Source organism: Saccopteryx bilineata, chromosome X, assembly GCF_036850765.1.
Source record: "Saccopteryx bilineata isolate mSacBil1 chromosome X, mSacBil1_pri_phased_curated, whole genome shotgun sequence".
NCBI lineage: Eukaryota > Metazoa > Chordata > Mammalia > Chiroptera > Emballonuridae > Saccopteryx > Saccopteryx bilineata.
Window position 1 is genome coordinate 90,648,959 of NC_089502.1, and position 15,882 is coordinate 90,664,840.

Sequence of the window (15,882 nt, forward strand, 5' to 3'; positions counted from 1 at the left end):
ATTAATTTTTAACTGTGCTTACATGTTTCTATCCCTTTTTCTCCTTGTGTGTATGTGGACATGTCCTTAATTTTGATTTCTGGTAATTTTCTTGGTAAAAATATAAATTCTCAATGTTCAGTATACTTAAACCTGTGTAGTGTAACAAGCAGGGTTATTATATTTTATTGCTGTGTTTTATTATATGGTAAAACTGAAACATTGGGTAAAGCTAAATGCCAACTTTCTGGCAAATTTTTTAAAAATCAAAGTTTTTGTCATTGTGCCTAATTCTCAGCTCAGTATCTATACATTTGTAGGTACAGCTGAGTTCATGTTATATTGAGCTTTCATAATGGTGTTTTACTTTTTGGAGTTTTGATAGTTAATATGAAATGAAAATGTACTTAAGGCAACTTTTAAAATTACTAATCTCTTTACTGCAGTTAACTTAGCAGTTTGTGCTGCTAATCTGACAAGAGTAGCTCTATTTTGTAATTCTCAAAGTAATTTGAAGGTGTAATTCTTTTGAGTATTGACCTATATAAAACACTGAAATTGTTTCAGGACCGTGACACACAGAAGATTCAGTGGATAGATCGCTTTATAGAAGAACTTCGTACAAACGACAAATGGGTCATCCCCGCACTGAAACAAATTAGAGAAATTTGTAGTTTGTTTGGTGAAGCGCCTCAAAATTTGAGGTAAGACTTTTGACAGAACATTTCAATATTTTTATTTATGTATTTTGAAAAGAAACAGCATTATCAGTTGGTAAAAGCAAACTTAAGTAAAGTTAGATTGGGGTCATGGGCTAAGAGAAGGGTTTGTTTGGAAGAAAAGATTGCTTTATCATATCCACCTCCTTGATTTTACTGAAGTTAAATTTAAGTGATGTGTGTTAGAACTTCAGGTTCCTGGTTCAGAATTATTTCTTATTTATAGCAAGTATGCTACACAGTTTCGTGGCCTATGCATTTCTTACAGACTTTATTGTTTTTTTAGTTAATTCACTCTGAAAATACTTAACAATTTATTAACTTTGAAACATACTACAGAAGTTTTTAAAGTAAATCCTATTATTACTAGTTTCAAAGTTAATTTCAAAGATTAGACTGCAAGTATGTTTAAATAGTAAAAGATGACAAGATAAATTGTCACTTAAATTTTATGTTTTATCTTAGCTAAATTTTTGGTAAACAGCTGTCTTTAAATATATTACTTGCCAAATTCTCGTTACTATAATTCCTTGTATCATTTGGTTTTGGAGTTGGAACTGATAGCATGAAAAGGAAAAATAATGTGGGGAGAAAGAGGTAGGCATAATACGAAGAGAATATACACAGTGGAGTCAGGATTCCTGCATTGTGACTCTTGTGTCTAATTAGTCATGATTTTGTAAATATTCTCTACATTTAAAAAAAATGTATTTTTGGCCCTGGCTTGGTGGATAAAAGTGTCTTCCTGGCACTCCAGAGGTCATGGGTTCGACCCCTTGTCAGGACATGTAGGAGAAGTGATAAAAGAGTACACAACTAAGTGGAGCAATTAAATGAAACAACAAATTTGTGCTTCTCTTTTCTCTCTGAAGTCAATGGAAAAATTAAAAGAAGAAATAAATGTACCGTATTTTTCTTATATGTATAAAGTTAAATGATTGCCAAGATCCTTTACAACTGTAGATCATTATGATTGTTCCTAACATAGAAAAGGCCACATATTTTATTTTTAACAAGTGAACTTGTTTTGTTTTTCCTCAAGGCTAGAAAAATACTGTGGAATCAGAAAAGCTATGTATGGATAAACTGTGGAGAAAATTTAGACATGTCTTAATAACAAGTAGCATTGATTTGAGGGACATTTTTTTTTTAGAGGGGAGGGGGGAGAAAGAGAGGAGAGACAGAGAGAGAAGGTGGGGAGGAGCTGGAAGCATCAACTCCCATATGTGCCTTGACCAGGCAAGCCCAGGGTTTCGAACCGGCGACCTCTTGAGGGACATTTTGATTGGCTCACTCTGTGGAATCTTTTTTGCCTTTCTCAAAATGAGTTCATTAATTTGATTCCGAAAGATGGCAGTAGTTTATGTACTCTCCCAAGAAACAGTGGCCTCATCTCCACTGGAATAGTAATTGCTATGAGAGTGTTAGTTTCAGTGAAGGTGGCATAAAATGTTGGAAGGGAACCAGATGTCTTTTTCTGGTGATATGTATGGGCTGACTTAGCTTCAAACCAACGATCTCAGAATGTACATTAAATGGTTTGTTTTTTTAAGTGCACTGTGGGGAAGGGAGAGAGAGGCAGAGGCAGACAGGAGAGAGATAAGCATCAGCTCATAGTTGGCGGCACTCTTAGTTGTTCATTGATTGCTTCTCTAAAGTGCCTTGATGGGGGCGGGGTGGGGGGAAGCTCCAGCCAAACCAGTGATCCCATGCTCAAGCTGGTGACCCTGAGCTCAAGCTGGCTAACTTGGGGTTTTGAACCTGGGTCCTCAGTGTCCCAGGTTGACACTTCAGTCACTGTGCCACCACCTGGTCAGGCCTGAAAACATTTTTTAAATTAAATTTTTTATTATAATTATAACATAATCTTTGTGGTTCTAATCTGGCAAGGAATATTTCTGTTTTATAATTCTGGAAATAGTTATGTAAACTTAAATGCTTTGGTACTACTATAATATGGAAGTAGAAATCAATTATTGTAGTAGACTCCCATTGTTGTGATATTGGAGAATATTAATGTATTTTTTTGTGTAAAATAATAATGGAGTGTCTTATTTTTTGAGGGATTGAATTGCTTGCCATTAAATAAATCAACAAAGGCTTAATTCTGTAATGAAAGAACCCATTTTAAGTTTTTAAATTAATAGTTAAGAATTTAGGTTATATAAGTTCTTGATTCCAACAGAATTAATTACCTAATTATATTATTAAGTTCTTCTCGTTTCAGTCAAACTCAGCGAAGTCCACATGTATTTTATCGCCATGACTTAATCAATCAACTTCAGCACAATCATGCCCTAGTTACTTTGGTAGCAGAAAATCTTGCAACTTACATGGAAAGCATGAGACTGTATGCGAGAGGTATGTGTTATAAGCTAACTTATGGGAAATAACAGCAACTTTCCTTCCATGTTTTGTTTTTTTTAAGCTTATGATCCACTGTCACTTTCCTCTTACACACTGTTAAGCTGCTTTCCTCTTACACACACTTAAACTCCCGGCCAACATTTCAAGGCTCTTTAGTAAGTTGATTTTGTTTTTCTTCCCTGCCAGAGGGCTGTGCCTGCCTTTACTACAGTTAGTTATTTCCTTCTTAGGTTTGTACTTGATTCATTTTCAACCTTTGTTTCCTTACTACCACCACCATTATATTTCATTATCTTTTCAAGAAAAATTTTTGGTCTAAGTCTATTCTTGTATATATTCTAGTTCTTTTATAATCCTAAATCCATGTTTCAAAGTGTATGGATTTATAAATTAAACATTCACAAGTAGAGAGATGCATGGCTATAAGAATTGACGTGTTTACATTGGTTTTCAAAGTGTGAATTTGTTTAAACTTGTTACTGTAAAGTTTCCTGTTTTAATAGCTAGTGTTTAAGTGCCTGCTATATGTGAAGCTCTGTTTTGATGCTCTTTTGCCCTCTGATAGTTATGTTTGAATATTTGTGTTAAAGATGTTTTCTTAGTACATACTCCTCTTGTGTTATGCCAAATTCATGCTCTCCCCCAAGGAAACCAAAAAAACTGTTAGGTTCAAGTTTATTTTTAAAGTCATAGGAATAAACTGTATATTACCTGTATTAAAGATAGAATTGAACATACCACTCTTAGCCTTTTATATCTATTATGGAGCTAGATAAGCAATCCTAAGCGTCAGGGAGCTGAGAGGCACCAGGCAATGATCTTTTTTTCATTTCCATTCTTTCTAAGCATCATGATAGAACAATCTGGTTAACATAAGCATAGGACCATGTGTGTTATATTCTGTATGAAATGCAATCAAATTCTGAGAGAGGCACAAGATGTTTGTATGTAGTATACCTAAGCACTCAAGCATATGGACTCAGTTTAACATAACTGATTATGATTACTCTTAATGGTACATAGTCCTCATAAATGCCAATTCAATCCTGCCTCTATAATAGAGCCATATAAATCATGTGCTGTGAACGCAGATTTTTATTTGCTTCATTTATATTGTGGTGTTTAATTCATTGTCAGAGGTTAAGAACCCTGATAATAGGGCAGTCAGGAGATGGTACGTGTGCAGTTCAGACTTACTAGAATTTTCTGTTCCATTTTAATTAAATTCCATATTAGTAATTGCTTCATCTCAATTTAATGGTCACCAGAATGTTAACAGTCTTCAATTTCTCTTCCTTATATTGTCTGGGTCTCTTCAAAGTAAGAGATGTGAATCTGCAGTCATTTGACGTTGGGCAAGTTACTTAGCTAATATGATGCCTAGCACATAGTAAGCTTTTGAGATTTTGTTGCTATTGATATGTGCCCCTGAATTATTTACACCACACCTTTTGTTTCTCCTAGCTTTGATAACTTTTCCTCCACTGTAGAGTACTCTTATTAATACTGATCAGTCTATAGATATTTAAATGTGGGGGGAAGTATTTTTAAGGCAGTAAAATTTTGTTACTAAAATAAACTTCACAGCATTAAATCACTTCTATGGCAATATTGACCACCAATTTCTGAATTTGCAATTTTAAAGTATAATAAAAGTGTTACATGGATCTCATTAAGTATGAGACATATTTCAGGAGGATATCAGACTTCCACAGTTAACTGACATTCTCAATTTCTGATAACTATTTCATTAATGTTAATTATTTGTCATACCCATATTTCATTACTAGAACCTTCAGCTTTGGAAAACATTTCCTCAGTAGTATAATCACCTGCTTCTACCTCCTTTTTTAATGTTATTGAGATAAAGTAACATACTTACTAAAATTCTCAACAGTATTTACTCATGTGGTCTTACTATACTACTAGTGCCTTCAGGCACTGGTGCTTAACAAGTAATTCTTTAAAAGTTTTTTATTAAATGTGTATTCAACAGATTTAAAAACAATTTTTCAGTTTTCACTCAAGTTTTACCTCATTGGTAGTATCACCATTGTACTAACTGAACACTTACTGAAAGTTTTATTTACCATTTTTCTTGGTTTCTGGATAGAGTTGGAGGACTTGTCATCATTTTATTTAAATCACATTTTCGTAGTGTTTTCTTAGGACTGCCACTTTCATCAGTTAACCTCTTTCCAGTCTTTTTATATTCAAAACCAGCAGTTTTAAGAACACCCCCCTACCCCCCTACCTCGCAGTAAAAGTATTTCCTTGATAGTCATTCACAGACTGTGCTTTGTGTTAAGATAAAGATCTTCAGCTAGTCTTTTTCAGTACCTCTGGCTCATTCCTATAGTTATGAAGTGCTGTTAAGTCTATATTGGTTCTTTGTGAAAAAAAAATTTTTTTAAAGGCTAATGACCATTTTATTAACAGTGTTTAGTGCTCTGGAGTAATGGCTATTTCCAGGACTGGTGCAGGGAAATTACAAGATGATCCTTGAACATGTCATTTCAGAAAGTAAGAAAGTGTTCAAAGAATTATGTTGAAATGTCTATACAGATCCTCTGCCCGTTTCTTAATTAGATTATATTTAACTTTTGAGTTATGAGAGTTCTTATATATTGGGTACAAATCCCAACTCATTTTTCTTTCCACAGCTGCCAGTCTAGAGCTATGTCTCCACAACAGCAGGGGCAAGCTGTTGGCATTCCTTATCTTCCCCTGTCCTATGGTACAGGAGCTCTATTCTAGGTAGTCATTGGGAGAGAAGACTGAGACTCCTTGTCCTACTCTGTGCCTACTCACAGTTACAGAAGGATCACTCTGGGAAAAGCTGCCTGCTGTATTGCCACTATTCAGTGTTTCTGCTTAGAGGGAGAGATAAGCTGTGAGGATGAAGAGCTCAGCAGATAGACTTGAAGGGACTGGCTTTATTTGGACCAGAGCATACCATTCTTAAGGGTATTATCGGAACCAGTGGAAGTTTTGGTGACGAGCAATTTGGAGAGGGTGCTTGTAGCTCCATGTACTCATTAACAAGTAAAACAGCAGAGCAACCAGAATTTTGACAGAGCTAGATAAAGAGGCAGTCAAAATAAGCTCTTCTGTGATCACAGTCAACCCTTGGGGGGGATCAGGAATGCTATGCATATGTATTAAGCCCACCCACTCAGAAATAATGAAAGCAGGAGTTGGGGCAGGTGAAAACATTGCTCAGTACATAAGAAAATAATTCCATTTATGATAGCTTTTTAAGAAAATTAAGTACTTAATACTTAAATACAAAATTTGTACACTGAAAACTACAAAACAGGGAAATTAAAGATCTAAGTGAACAGAAAGATACCCCATGTTTGTGCTGGAAGACAATATTGTTTAAGATGGCAGTACTCTGCAGGTTAAACTACAGATTGGATACAATCCCTATAAAAATCCCAGCTTGCTTTCTTTACTTTTTACAGAAATTACAAGCTGACCCTAAAAATTGTGGAAATGGAAATGACCCTAACAGCCAAAAAACAGTCTTGGTGATAAAAACTACAGTTGGCTGGCTTATATTTCCTGATTTTAAAACTCACTACAAAATAATAGTAATAAAGACAGTGTGTTACTGACATAAGGATATAAATGCGTGCATCAGTGGAATATAATTGCTAGTCCAGAAATCATCATATTTATGATTGATTTTTATAAGAGTGCCAGGAATGAATATTCTATGGAAAGAAATAGTCTCCTTCATAAATGTTGGTGGGAAAACTGATGTCCACATCTAAACGAATGAAGTTGGAGCCTCTACCTCATACCATGCATTAAGTCAAAGGGGCCATAGACCTAAAGTATAAAACTCTTGGGTAAAAACATAGGAATAAATCTTTATGGCCTTGAGTAAGGCAAAGCAAAATTGTTTTGGGGGCTGAGGGGAGTAATCTATTGAACTACATCAAAATTACAAACTTCTATAAATGATATAATCAAAGCAAAATGATAACCCAAGGATGGGTAAAAAATATCTGCAGACTATATATCTGATAAGGGGCTTGTATCCAGATTATATAAGAATTCTTACAGTGTAACAGGTAAAAGACAACCCAATTAAGAAACAGGCAGAGGATCTGTATAGACAGTTCTCCAAAGATAAACAAATGGCTAGTCGACATAGGAAAAGATACTCAATTTCATTAGTTATTAGGGAAATGCAAATTAAAACCACAGGGAAAAACTATACCTACTATGATAACAGAAATTAGTAAGACAACAGCAGGTATTGGCAAGGATGTGGAGAAGTTGGAGATTTTGTATGTTGTATGTGGGATTGTAAAGTGGTGTAGCCACCTTGATAAACAGGTTGGCAGTTCCTCAAAATGATAAACAGAATTTACCATATAGTTCACTCCTAGTTATATAACCAAATGAGAAGAAAACATAGATCCATAAAAACCTTGGACATGATGGTTCATAATAGCCAGACCAGTGGAAATAACCCAGATATTCATCATTTGATGAGTGGATAAACAGTATGTTGTATATACATACAATAGAATACTGTTCAGCAATAAAAAGAATGTTACAACATGGATGAATCCTGAAAAACATGCTAAGTAGAAAAAAGCCAGTCAGGAAGACCACATGTTGTGTACTTCCATTTATATGAAATGTCTAAAGTAGACTAAGAGCTGAGGGTAAAAGAAAAGGGAAAATTCCTTTTTTTGAGGTGATGAAAAACCTTATAGAATGTGATGGTAGGTTGTGATAGTCAAATCTTATTATCTTCGATTATACTAGAAACCATTGGATTATACATTTTAAATGGGTGGGTTTTATGGTATTTGAATTATGTATCAATTACAGGTGCTTTTCCAAAACAACTTTCTCTCATAATGAGTTCTGAATTAGACTCGAAACATCATGCAGTTAGTAATGACAAGAACTAGTTTTATGTTAGCCTTAGCCAAAGATGATCTACTTTCTTTTATTTTCATTGGGATCTCTAATAGCTAGGCAGCATGAGTCAAAATGAGTCATCTTAATTTGATTGCTAACTAATCACAGTATTTATTTGGAGCTGAATATTTGCAAGGAAAACCACCAACCATTTTTGTTTTCACAGCCGGGAAGATTTTTGTAATGAAATATACGGCCTCTATTCCTATAGTAGGGAAAGATCTTATTTCTTGACTTTTCTGGATTATTTGGGTCTCTATTCTTGATAAAGTGCTGGCACCTGAATTAAAAAAGGGGTGACATAGGTCCTGGCGGTTGACTCAGTGGTAGAACGTCAGCCCTGCTTGTAGAAGTCCCAGGTTCAATTCCCGGCCAGGGCACACAGGAGAAGTGCCCATCTGCTTCTCCACCCTTCTTCCTCTCCTTTCTATCTCTTCCCCTCCTGCAGCTAAGGCTCCATTGGAGCAAAGTTGGCCCGGGCGCTGAGGATGGCTCTATGGCCTCTGCCTGAGGTGCTAGAGTGGCTCCAGTTGCAACAGAGTAATGCCCCAGATGGGCAGAGCATCGCCCCCTAGTGGGCATGCCGGGTGGATACTGATCGGGTGCATGTGGGATCCTGTCTGCCTGCCTCTCTGCTTCTTGCTTCAGAAAAATACAAAAAAAAAAGAAAAGGGGCTGGCACTAAAACAAGTGGGTAAAAGTTTGATAAGAAACAAGATATTTACATAGTCTCAAAATACCTTTCCACAAGTTACTTACTAATTATGAAGAAAAAAGGAGTAACCTTACAGTGGAGAAACCTGGTAAAAGTACCTTGACCAAATGATCAGTTAACATGAATACAGTACTTGCATGAAACGGCATGCTACTCCTGATAATGATACTCTGAGGACATAATGTCACTTCTGTGGTATTTGCCAAAATGCCTAGCCTGAACCTAATCACAACAGAGGAGCCCAAATTAAGTGATATGTAACAAAATTGGAGCAGTTTTTTTAGAAGGTCCAGAAACAACAGAGAATGATGAATTCTCCAAATTAAAGAATAAGAAGTCATGTGTATTTAATCTTGAATTTGGTAAAAAGGGAAAAAAATATGAATGAATATTATTGAGAACATCAGAATTGGAGGTAAGTTTGGTTTTCTTAGGGATTTGGGCAAGGAGGCTACTAGAATATAGTGGATAGAGACATCAGATTTTGCTAAGTATCCTACAATGCACAGGGTAGTTTCACACAACAAAGAATCATCCCGCCTAAAATGTCAATAAGTGTGCTCCTGAGAAACCTTAGATAATAGTATTCTATCAGTGTTTAATTTGATAACTACTGTGGTTTATGTAAGAGAATGTTCCTGTTCCTTGGAAATACAGTGTGTCCGTCAAGTCATGGTGCACTTTTGACCGGTCACAGGAAAGCAACAAAAGACGATAGAAATGTGAAATCTGCACCAAATAAAAGGAAAACCCTTCCAGTTTCTGTAGGATGATGTTGGCAGCATGTGTGCATGCGCAGATGATGACGTAACACCATGTATACAGCAGAGCAGCCCACGGCCATGCCAGTCAAGATGTGAACGGTACAGAGGAAAGTTCAGTGTGTTCTGTGGCTCGCTAAATTCGAATCTGTGACCAAAGTGCAACATGAATATCGGTGCGTTTATAACGAAGCGCCACCACATAGGAATAACATTACTCGGTGGGATAAGCAGTTGAAGGAAACCGGCAGTTTGGTGTAGAAACCCTGTTCTGGTAGGCCATCAGTCAGTGACGAGTCTGTAGAGGCTATACGGAATAGCTACTTAAGGAGCCCTAAAAAATCTGTGCGTGAGCCCACATCGAACTGCACTGAATAGGTATGAAACTGGGAGAGTTTTCTTTTTATTTGGTGCAGATTTCACATTTCTATTGTCTTTTGTTGCTTTCCTGTGACCGGTCAAAAGTGCACCATGACTTGACGGACACACTGTAGTTATTGAAGTCTCCAAGGGTAAAGAGACATGTCTCCTTTGGTTAAAGTCATCAGTGATGTGGATGTCCAAATATATAATGCATAATTTCTTTTTTAATTTGCAGACCATGAAGATTATGACCCACAAACTGTGAGGCTGGGAAGTAGATATAGTCATGTTCAAGAAGTCCAAGAACGGCTTAACTTCCTTAGGTTTGTTTTAAACAATCATGTTGCTCTACATAAGACACAGATAAAGAATGCAACTTAATATGCTATATAACTTTGGTCTGTTTAGGTGGCCTTTTCCCCTTGCCATGTTATATGTTCCCACATGGAAATTATTACCTGAAAGCCACAGGACATTTTCCCATATGTTTATTTATTAAAAATTTAGAATTATTGTCTGAGTTTTAACTTTTCTTCTTTGTAGTATTTGAAGAGAACACATATAAAACTTATGTATAGAATTCTGTTCTTTATACTTGTTTATACTGGAAATAAGTTTATTTTTTTTTATTTTATTTTTTTTTTTTTGCCTTTTTCTGAAGCTGGAAACAGGGAGAGACAGTCAGACAGACAGACTCCTGCATGCGCCCGACCGGGATCCACCCGGCACGCCCACCAGGGGGCGACGCTCTGCCCACCAGGGGGCGATGCTCTGCCCATCCTGGGCGTCGCCATGTTGCGACCAGAGCCACTCTAGCGCCTGGGGCAGAGGCCACAGAGCCATCCCCAGCGCCCGGGCCATCTTTGCTCCAATGGAGCCTTGGCTGCGGGAGGGGAAGAGAGAGACAGAGAGGAAGGCGCGGCGGAGGGGTTGGCTCAGCGGTAGAGCGTCGGCCTAGCGTGCGGAAATAAATTTATTTTTAAAGAACAAGTTTCCATATTTTGACACAGACAGCTTATAATCATACCGATCTTAATGGTATCATAGACACTAAGTTAATGGGGACAAAAGGCCACTGGACTAGCACCCCAAAAGAATGGATTGAGTCCTCTGGTGCCTTGTTTATCCTAGCAATGACTGACAAAGGCACTCTGAGTTATATGTTAATAACATTATTCTGATGGAGTTGAGAAAAGAGATTTATTTCCTTAAGTCAAAACCATGTAGTGCAGAGCTGAATTTGCTCAGTGATACTTAGTTTTTAATGACTATATATAGTACTTACAGATTTGAAATTGTTAAATTTTTTGATGAGAGATTTCTTGTGAATTCAGAAACCATATCATACAGCAAAAGAACTTTCTCGTATTGTAAAAGTGCTAAAGGAAATGCCAATATTATCAGTACTTCAGAAAAATCTTTGCATTATTTGATGCACTGGGGGGTTTTCTCCTGGACTGTGTTAATTATGTTTATTGAACTATGTGTTTACTTATACTGGGAGACATTTATGTAAATAGTTACATAATTATTTTAACTTGAGAAACTCTAGCCATCAGATTTTACGAAATTTGATTTAATTTGTTTAAAATGAAGTGTTTTTGCCTTCACTGGATAGCATAGTCCCAAAGCACAGAGGTTGCTAGTTCAATCCCTGGTCAGGGCACATACAGGAACAAATTGATATTCCCATGTCTCTCTTTCTCCATCCACTTCCTTTCACTAAAATCAATAAATAAAAATTTAAAAATAAAATGAAGAACATGTTTTTCAGTCATTTGGATAAAAAGACCTAACTCTCAAGATTGAGAGTCACTGCCATTGTGAATCATTGTTCTTGACTGGTGTGTGTTGTAGTCCTTAGATGTCTTAGAAGAGTGGTTATAAGCCCTTTTGCTATGTTAAAGTTTGAAATCATAAGATTTATCCCAGTCCCTGCTCTATCAATACCTATCTACGTGACCTATAAAAACTGAAAGGAAAGGAACCTAACTTTACTATATATTCAGCCTGTTTTAAACACTTTACATTTAATCATTATAGCAGTGCAGTGAGGTAGGTATTATCCCCATTTGATTAATAAGAAACCAGAAATTACATGGCTTATACTAGCTTATTTGAAATCACACAGCCAGTATGTAATGACATTGGTCATTCAACTAGGTGTGACTTCGAAGTCTATGCTCTTTCTATTTGATCAGTGATTTTTCAAACCTACCTTGGAGCCTTAGGGCTTCTGAGGAGCTAACTCCCAAGATTTCTGAAGCAGAGTACAAATACATGTTTTATATCCATTTCTTCTCCACCCAACACCTGGAGCAGCTCTTTCGTTTTATACATTGGACTTCCAAATAGAATTTTTGCTTTGAGAACATTTTGTGCTGTTGGCTTTAAAAAACAAAACAAAACATTGAAAGCAACTGCATTTTATCACTTTGGATCTCAGCAGTTTTGTATCTATAAATTAGTGGTGGCAGGTTTATGGAGGAGTAGGTGCTAAAAGCCATCTTTAAGCTCAGTAATTTTAGGAATATATCAATGACCCTAGAATTGAGCTCCCAAAATGGTTTGAAATGGAGAAGGAACCTATTGACAAATATCTCTACCTTACTCTGTGACTGGGCATGGAGCACCATCAACTAAAAATCATGTTAAGTTATTCAGATTGGGATGAGGTGTTCCCTTTCTCTTGTCATTCCAAGACGAGGCAGACAGAATTGGTGGGTGAATGCTAAAACAAAAAGCTAAGTAAAGAAAGAGACTGTATTTGTAATACAATTCACTTTCATTACTGTCTTGTTTTCATGAACAAACCAACAGTCACAAAGCTAAAAAGACCCTAGAGAGTATCACTAATTGATAAGCAGCAACCTGTTGAATATTGACATACAAACTTGAAGTCATATGTAGGTTATTTTGTTTAGTATAGCCAGGTACTCAATGATGAGTGTAGATCATCAAAAAGTATTAAAATTTAAGCAATGTTAACTCTTAAATATCATTGGGTTGGTTATATGTGAAAGTCATTTAGAACACCTCATTCTCCAGTGATACCATATACACAGAACTGAAGTAACTGTTAAACATCCTAAACTGTTTAAAGTTCAGGAAACAAATCTTTTATTCAGTTTAGGTCCAATCATCTAGCAAAATTTCTGGCACATTGTAAGTGTCCACTGTGTGCTTGTTAAATAAATGAATTAATACCAAGTTTGTTTGTTTTTTATTACCAAATAGTTGAGAAATAAGTTTTCTTAAGATGTTAGTAAGAACTGATATCCTTTCACCTGTAAAATATAATAGTGATAAATGGATGATTTCATATGTATATAGATTGTGTTCAGGATAAAAATTATGTGGAACTAATTGCTAATTTTTTTTCTGTTTTTCCAAGATTTCTATTGAAGGATGGGCAACTGTGGCTATGTGCTCCTCAGGCAAAACAAATATGGAAATGCTTAGCAGAGAATGCAGTTTATCTTTGTGATCGTGAAGCCTGTTTTAAGTGGTATTCCAAGCTGATGGGGGATGAACCAGACTTGGATCCTGATATTAATAAGGACTTCTTTGAAAGTAATGTGCTTCAGCTTGATCCTTCCCTATTGACTGAAAATGGGATGAAATGTTTTGAGCGATTCTTCAAAGCTGTGAATTGTCGAGAAGGAAAACTAGTAGCAAAGAGGAGAGCATACATGATGGATGATTTGGAGTTAATAGGGTTAGACTACCTTTGGAGGGTAAGTGAAAAGTAGGAACTTAAAAACATTGGTAGTTTTTCAAATAGGTAAGGATTTACAGTTTTGCATATAAATAATATGTATGTGTGCTTCTCTTCTGCTTGTCCTCAAAGGTAGTAGTTCATCTTTATCGTTATTATTTGTCTTTCGGTTTTTTTCTTCTCTTTTTTTTCCCTTCCCCCTCCTCTTGCCACTGATGTTTCTTTTGTCTTGGCTTAGAATCTGTCCCATGTCTGTAGAAGTACACTTAACCAAACAAATCTTTCATGCTACCCCATGGAAGTTACTCTTCTCCCCGTCCCCCTTTGTTTTCTGTTCAGTTGTGGATCTGTTTCTTCTTTAATGTTAATTTTAGGTTATTATACATTTAATGCTAAAATAAATAGAAGATGGAAGAGAATGCTTTTTAGAAGGGGTTGTGAATGTGTAATTTATCCTCTGGCACTATTGAATTTGTTAGGTTTTAAAATATTTGAGGGTGTAAAATGTTACTGTTTATTTAAGGTTAATCTTTCCACCTTTATAATATTAATCTGTATTTTTTATTAGTACAGTTGATATAACATAAGTTTCACATATACAACATTTGATACTTGTATGTATTGCAAAATGGTCACCACAATAAGTCTATTTTATTTAACATCCATCACCATACAATTGCCCTTCACCTGCTGTGATAACTCTTAAGATTACATCTCTTAGCAACTTTCAAATATACAATACAATATTATTAATTATTGTCACCATGCTGTATATATCTCCAGAACTTATTTCAAAAAGGGAAGTTTGTACCTTTTGACCATCTTCACCTCTGGTAGCCACCAATCTGTTCTCTGTATCTATGAGTTTAGTTTTTAATTTGTTTTTTGTTTTGTTTGCTTTAGAGCCTACATATAAGTGAGATCACATGGTATTTGTCTTTCTCCCGTTGACTGACTTTAGTTGGCATAATACCCTCAAGGTTTATCCTTGTTATCAAAATGGTGTTATTATTTCTTTTTTTCTTTTTTTTCTGACTGAGTCAGAGAGAGGAACAGATAGGGACAAACAGACAGGAAGGGAGAGAGAGATGAGAGAAGCATCACTTCTTCATTGTGGCACCTTAGTTGTTCATTGATTGCTTTCTCATATGTACCTTGACCGGGTTGCCACAGCAGAGTGAGTGACCCCTTGCTTAAGTCAGAGATTTTGGGCTCGAGCCTGTGACCATGGGATCATATCTAGGATCCCACGCTCAAGCTGGCGACCTTCAGATTTTGAAAATGGGTCCTCTGTGTCTCAGCCTGGCGCTATATCCACCTGGTCAGGCTAAAATGGTGTTTTATTTCTGTCTTTAAAAATCTGACTTGTTCATAGCAGTTTACACACACACACACACACACACACACACACACACACACACACACACACTGGTAGGGGCAAAAGTAGGTTTGCAGTTCATATTGAAGATAGTATAATATAATAATTAAATACTAATACAAAAATAAACTTTTACATACTCAAAACTGTAAACCTATGTTTATCCCAGTCTGTATATAATTTTGCATATGGAAAATTTTTCTGAAAACCATAGATAGCTTAAGAGCTTTACTGTGGTATTTGATTATTCAGACTTTTTTCATTAAGTAAGGAGCTTTCAACATTTTCAAACATCAGAAACTTTTTTTTTTTAATTAAAATTTCTATGGCTTCGTTGTGTGGAGCCTCACCCCAAAGCACTGATGTTGCTGGTTGAATCCCTGGTCAGGGCACATACAGGAACAGCTCGAAGTTCCTGTCTGTCTCTCGCTCTCTTCCTCTCTCTCTCTAAAATCAATAAAAAAAATTTTTTTAAATCAAAATTTACATAGTACTCCAAAATATGAAACTAGTTGACATAAGAAAGGAAAGCCTGTTTCTTTTTCTACTCAGTCATGCTTTTCTTCCCCAGTCTCCTTCCCCAAGCCTATTATAGGGGTCAGCCCTAAAACACTTCCTTAGAGTCCCAGAGTTCTGTATATAATTTGAATACCACTGGTATAATTAGATAAGTAATAAAAATCTGTAGAAATTAGGTGGGTAGCCCTTTATTCTAAACCATTTTGTATAATCTTTTATTTTCTTTAGACTAATTTGAATTCCTCCTTTATTATTTCACAACTTGATTACCAAGATGTTGCATTACTGTGTTAAATAATATTAGAAACAGACTCATAGATATAGGAAACTGTTAGTTACCAGAGTGGGATGGGTTATACATGAAGGTAGATAAAGGGGATTAAGAAGTACAAACTTCCAGTTATGAATAAGTCATA

General features: G+C 36.0%; 1 protein-coding gene across 6 annotated transcripts in view; it reads left to right on the plus strand.

Moving 5' to 3' along the window:
* USP9X (ubiquitin specific peptidase 9 X-linked) overlaps positions 1 to 15,882 on the plus strand; it is a 113,888-nt gene that overhangs the window by 51,212 nt on the left and 46,794 nt on the right. For 4 of the 6 annotated variants that reach the window (XM_066249801.1, XM_066249802.1, XM_066249800.1 and 1 more), the window contains 4 exons: positions 547 to 683; positions 2,911 to 3,059; positions 10,087 to 10,174; positions 13,246 to 13,588. In XM_066249801.1, the coding sequence (XP_066105898.1) occupies positions 547 to 683; positions 2,911 to 3,059; positions 10,087 to 10,174; positions 13,246 to 13,588 (717 nt within the window). The remainder of the gene's footprint in view (positions 1 to 546; positions 684 to 2,910; positions 3,060 to 10,086; positions 10,175 to 13,245; positions 13,589 to 15,882) is intronic. The other 2 variants (XM_066249803.1, XM_066249805.1) reach the window with 1 other exon arrangement.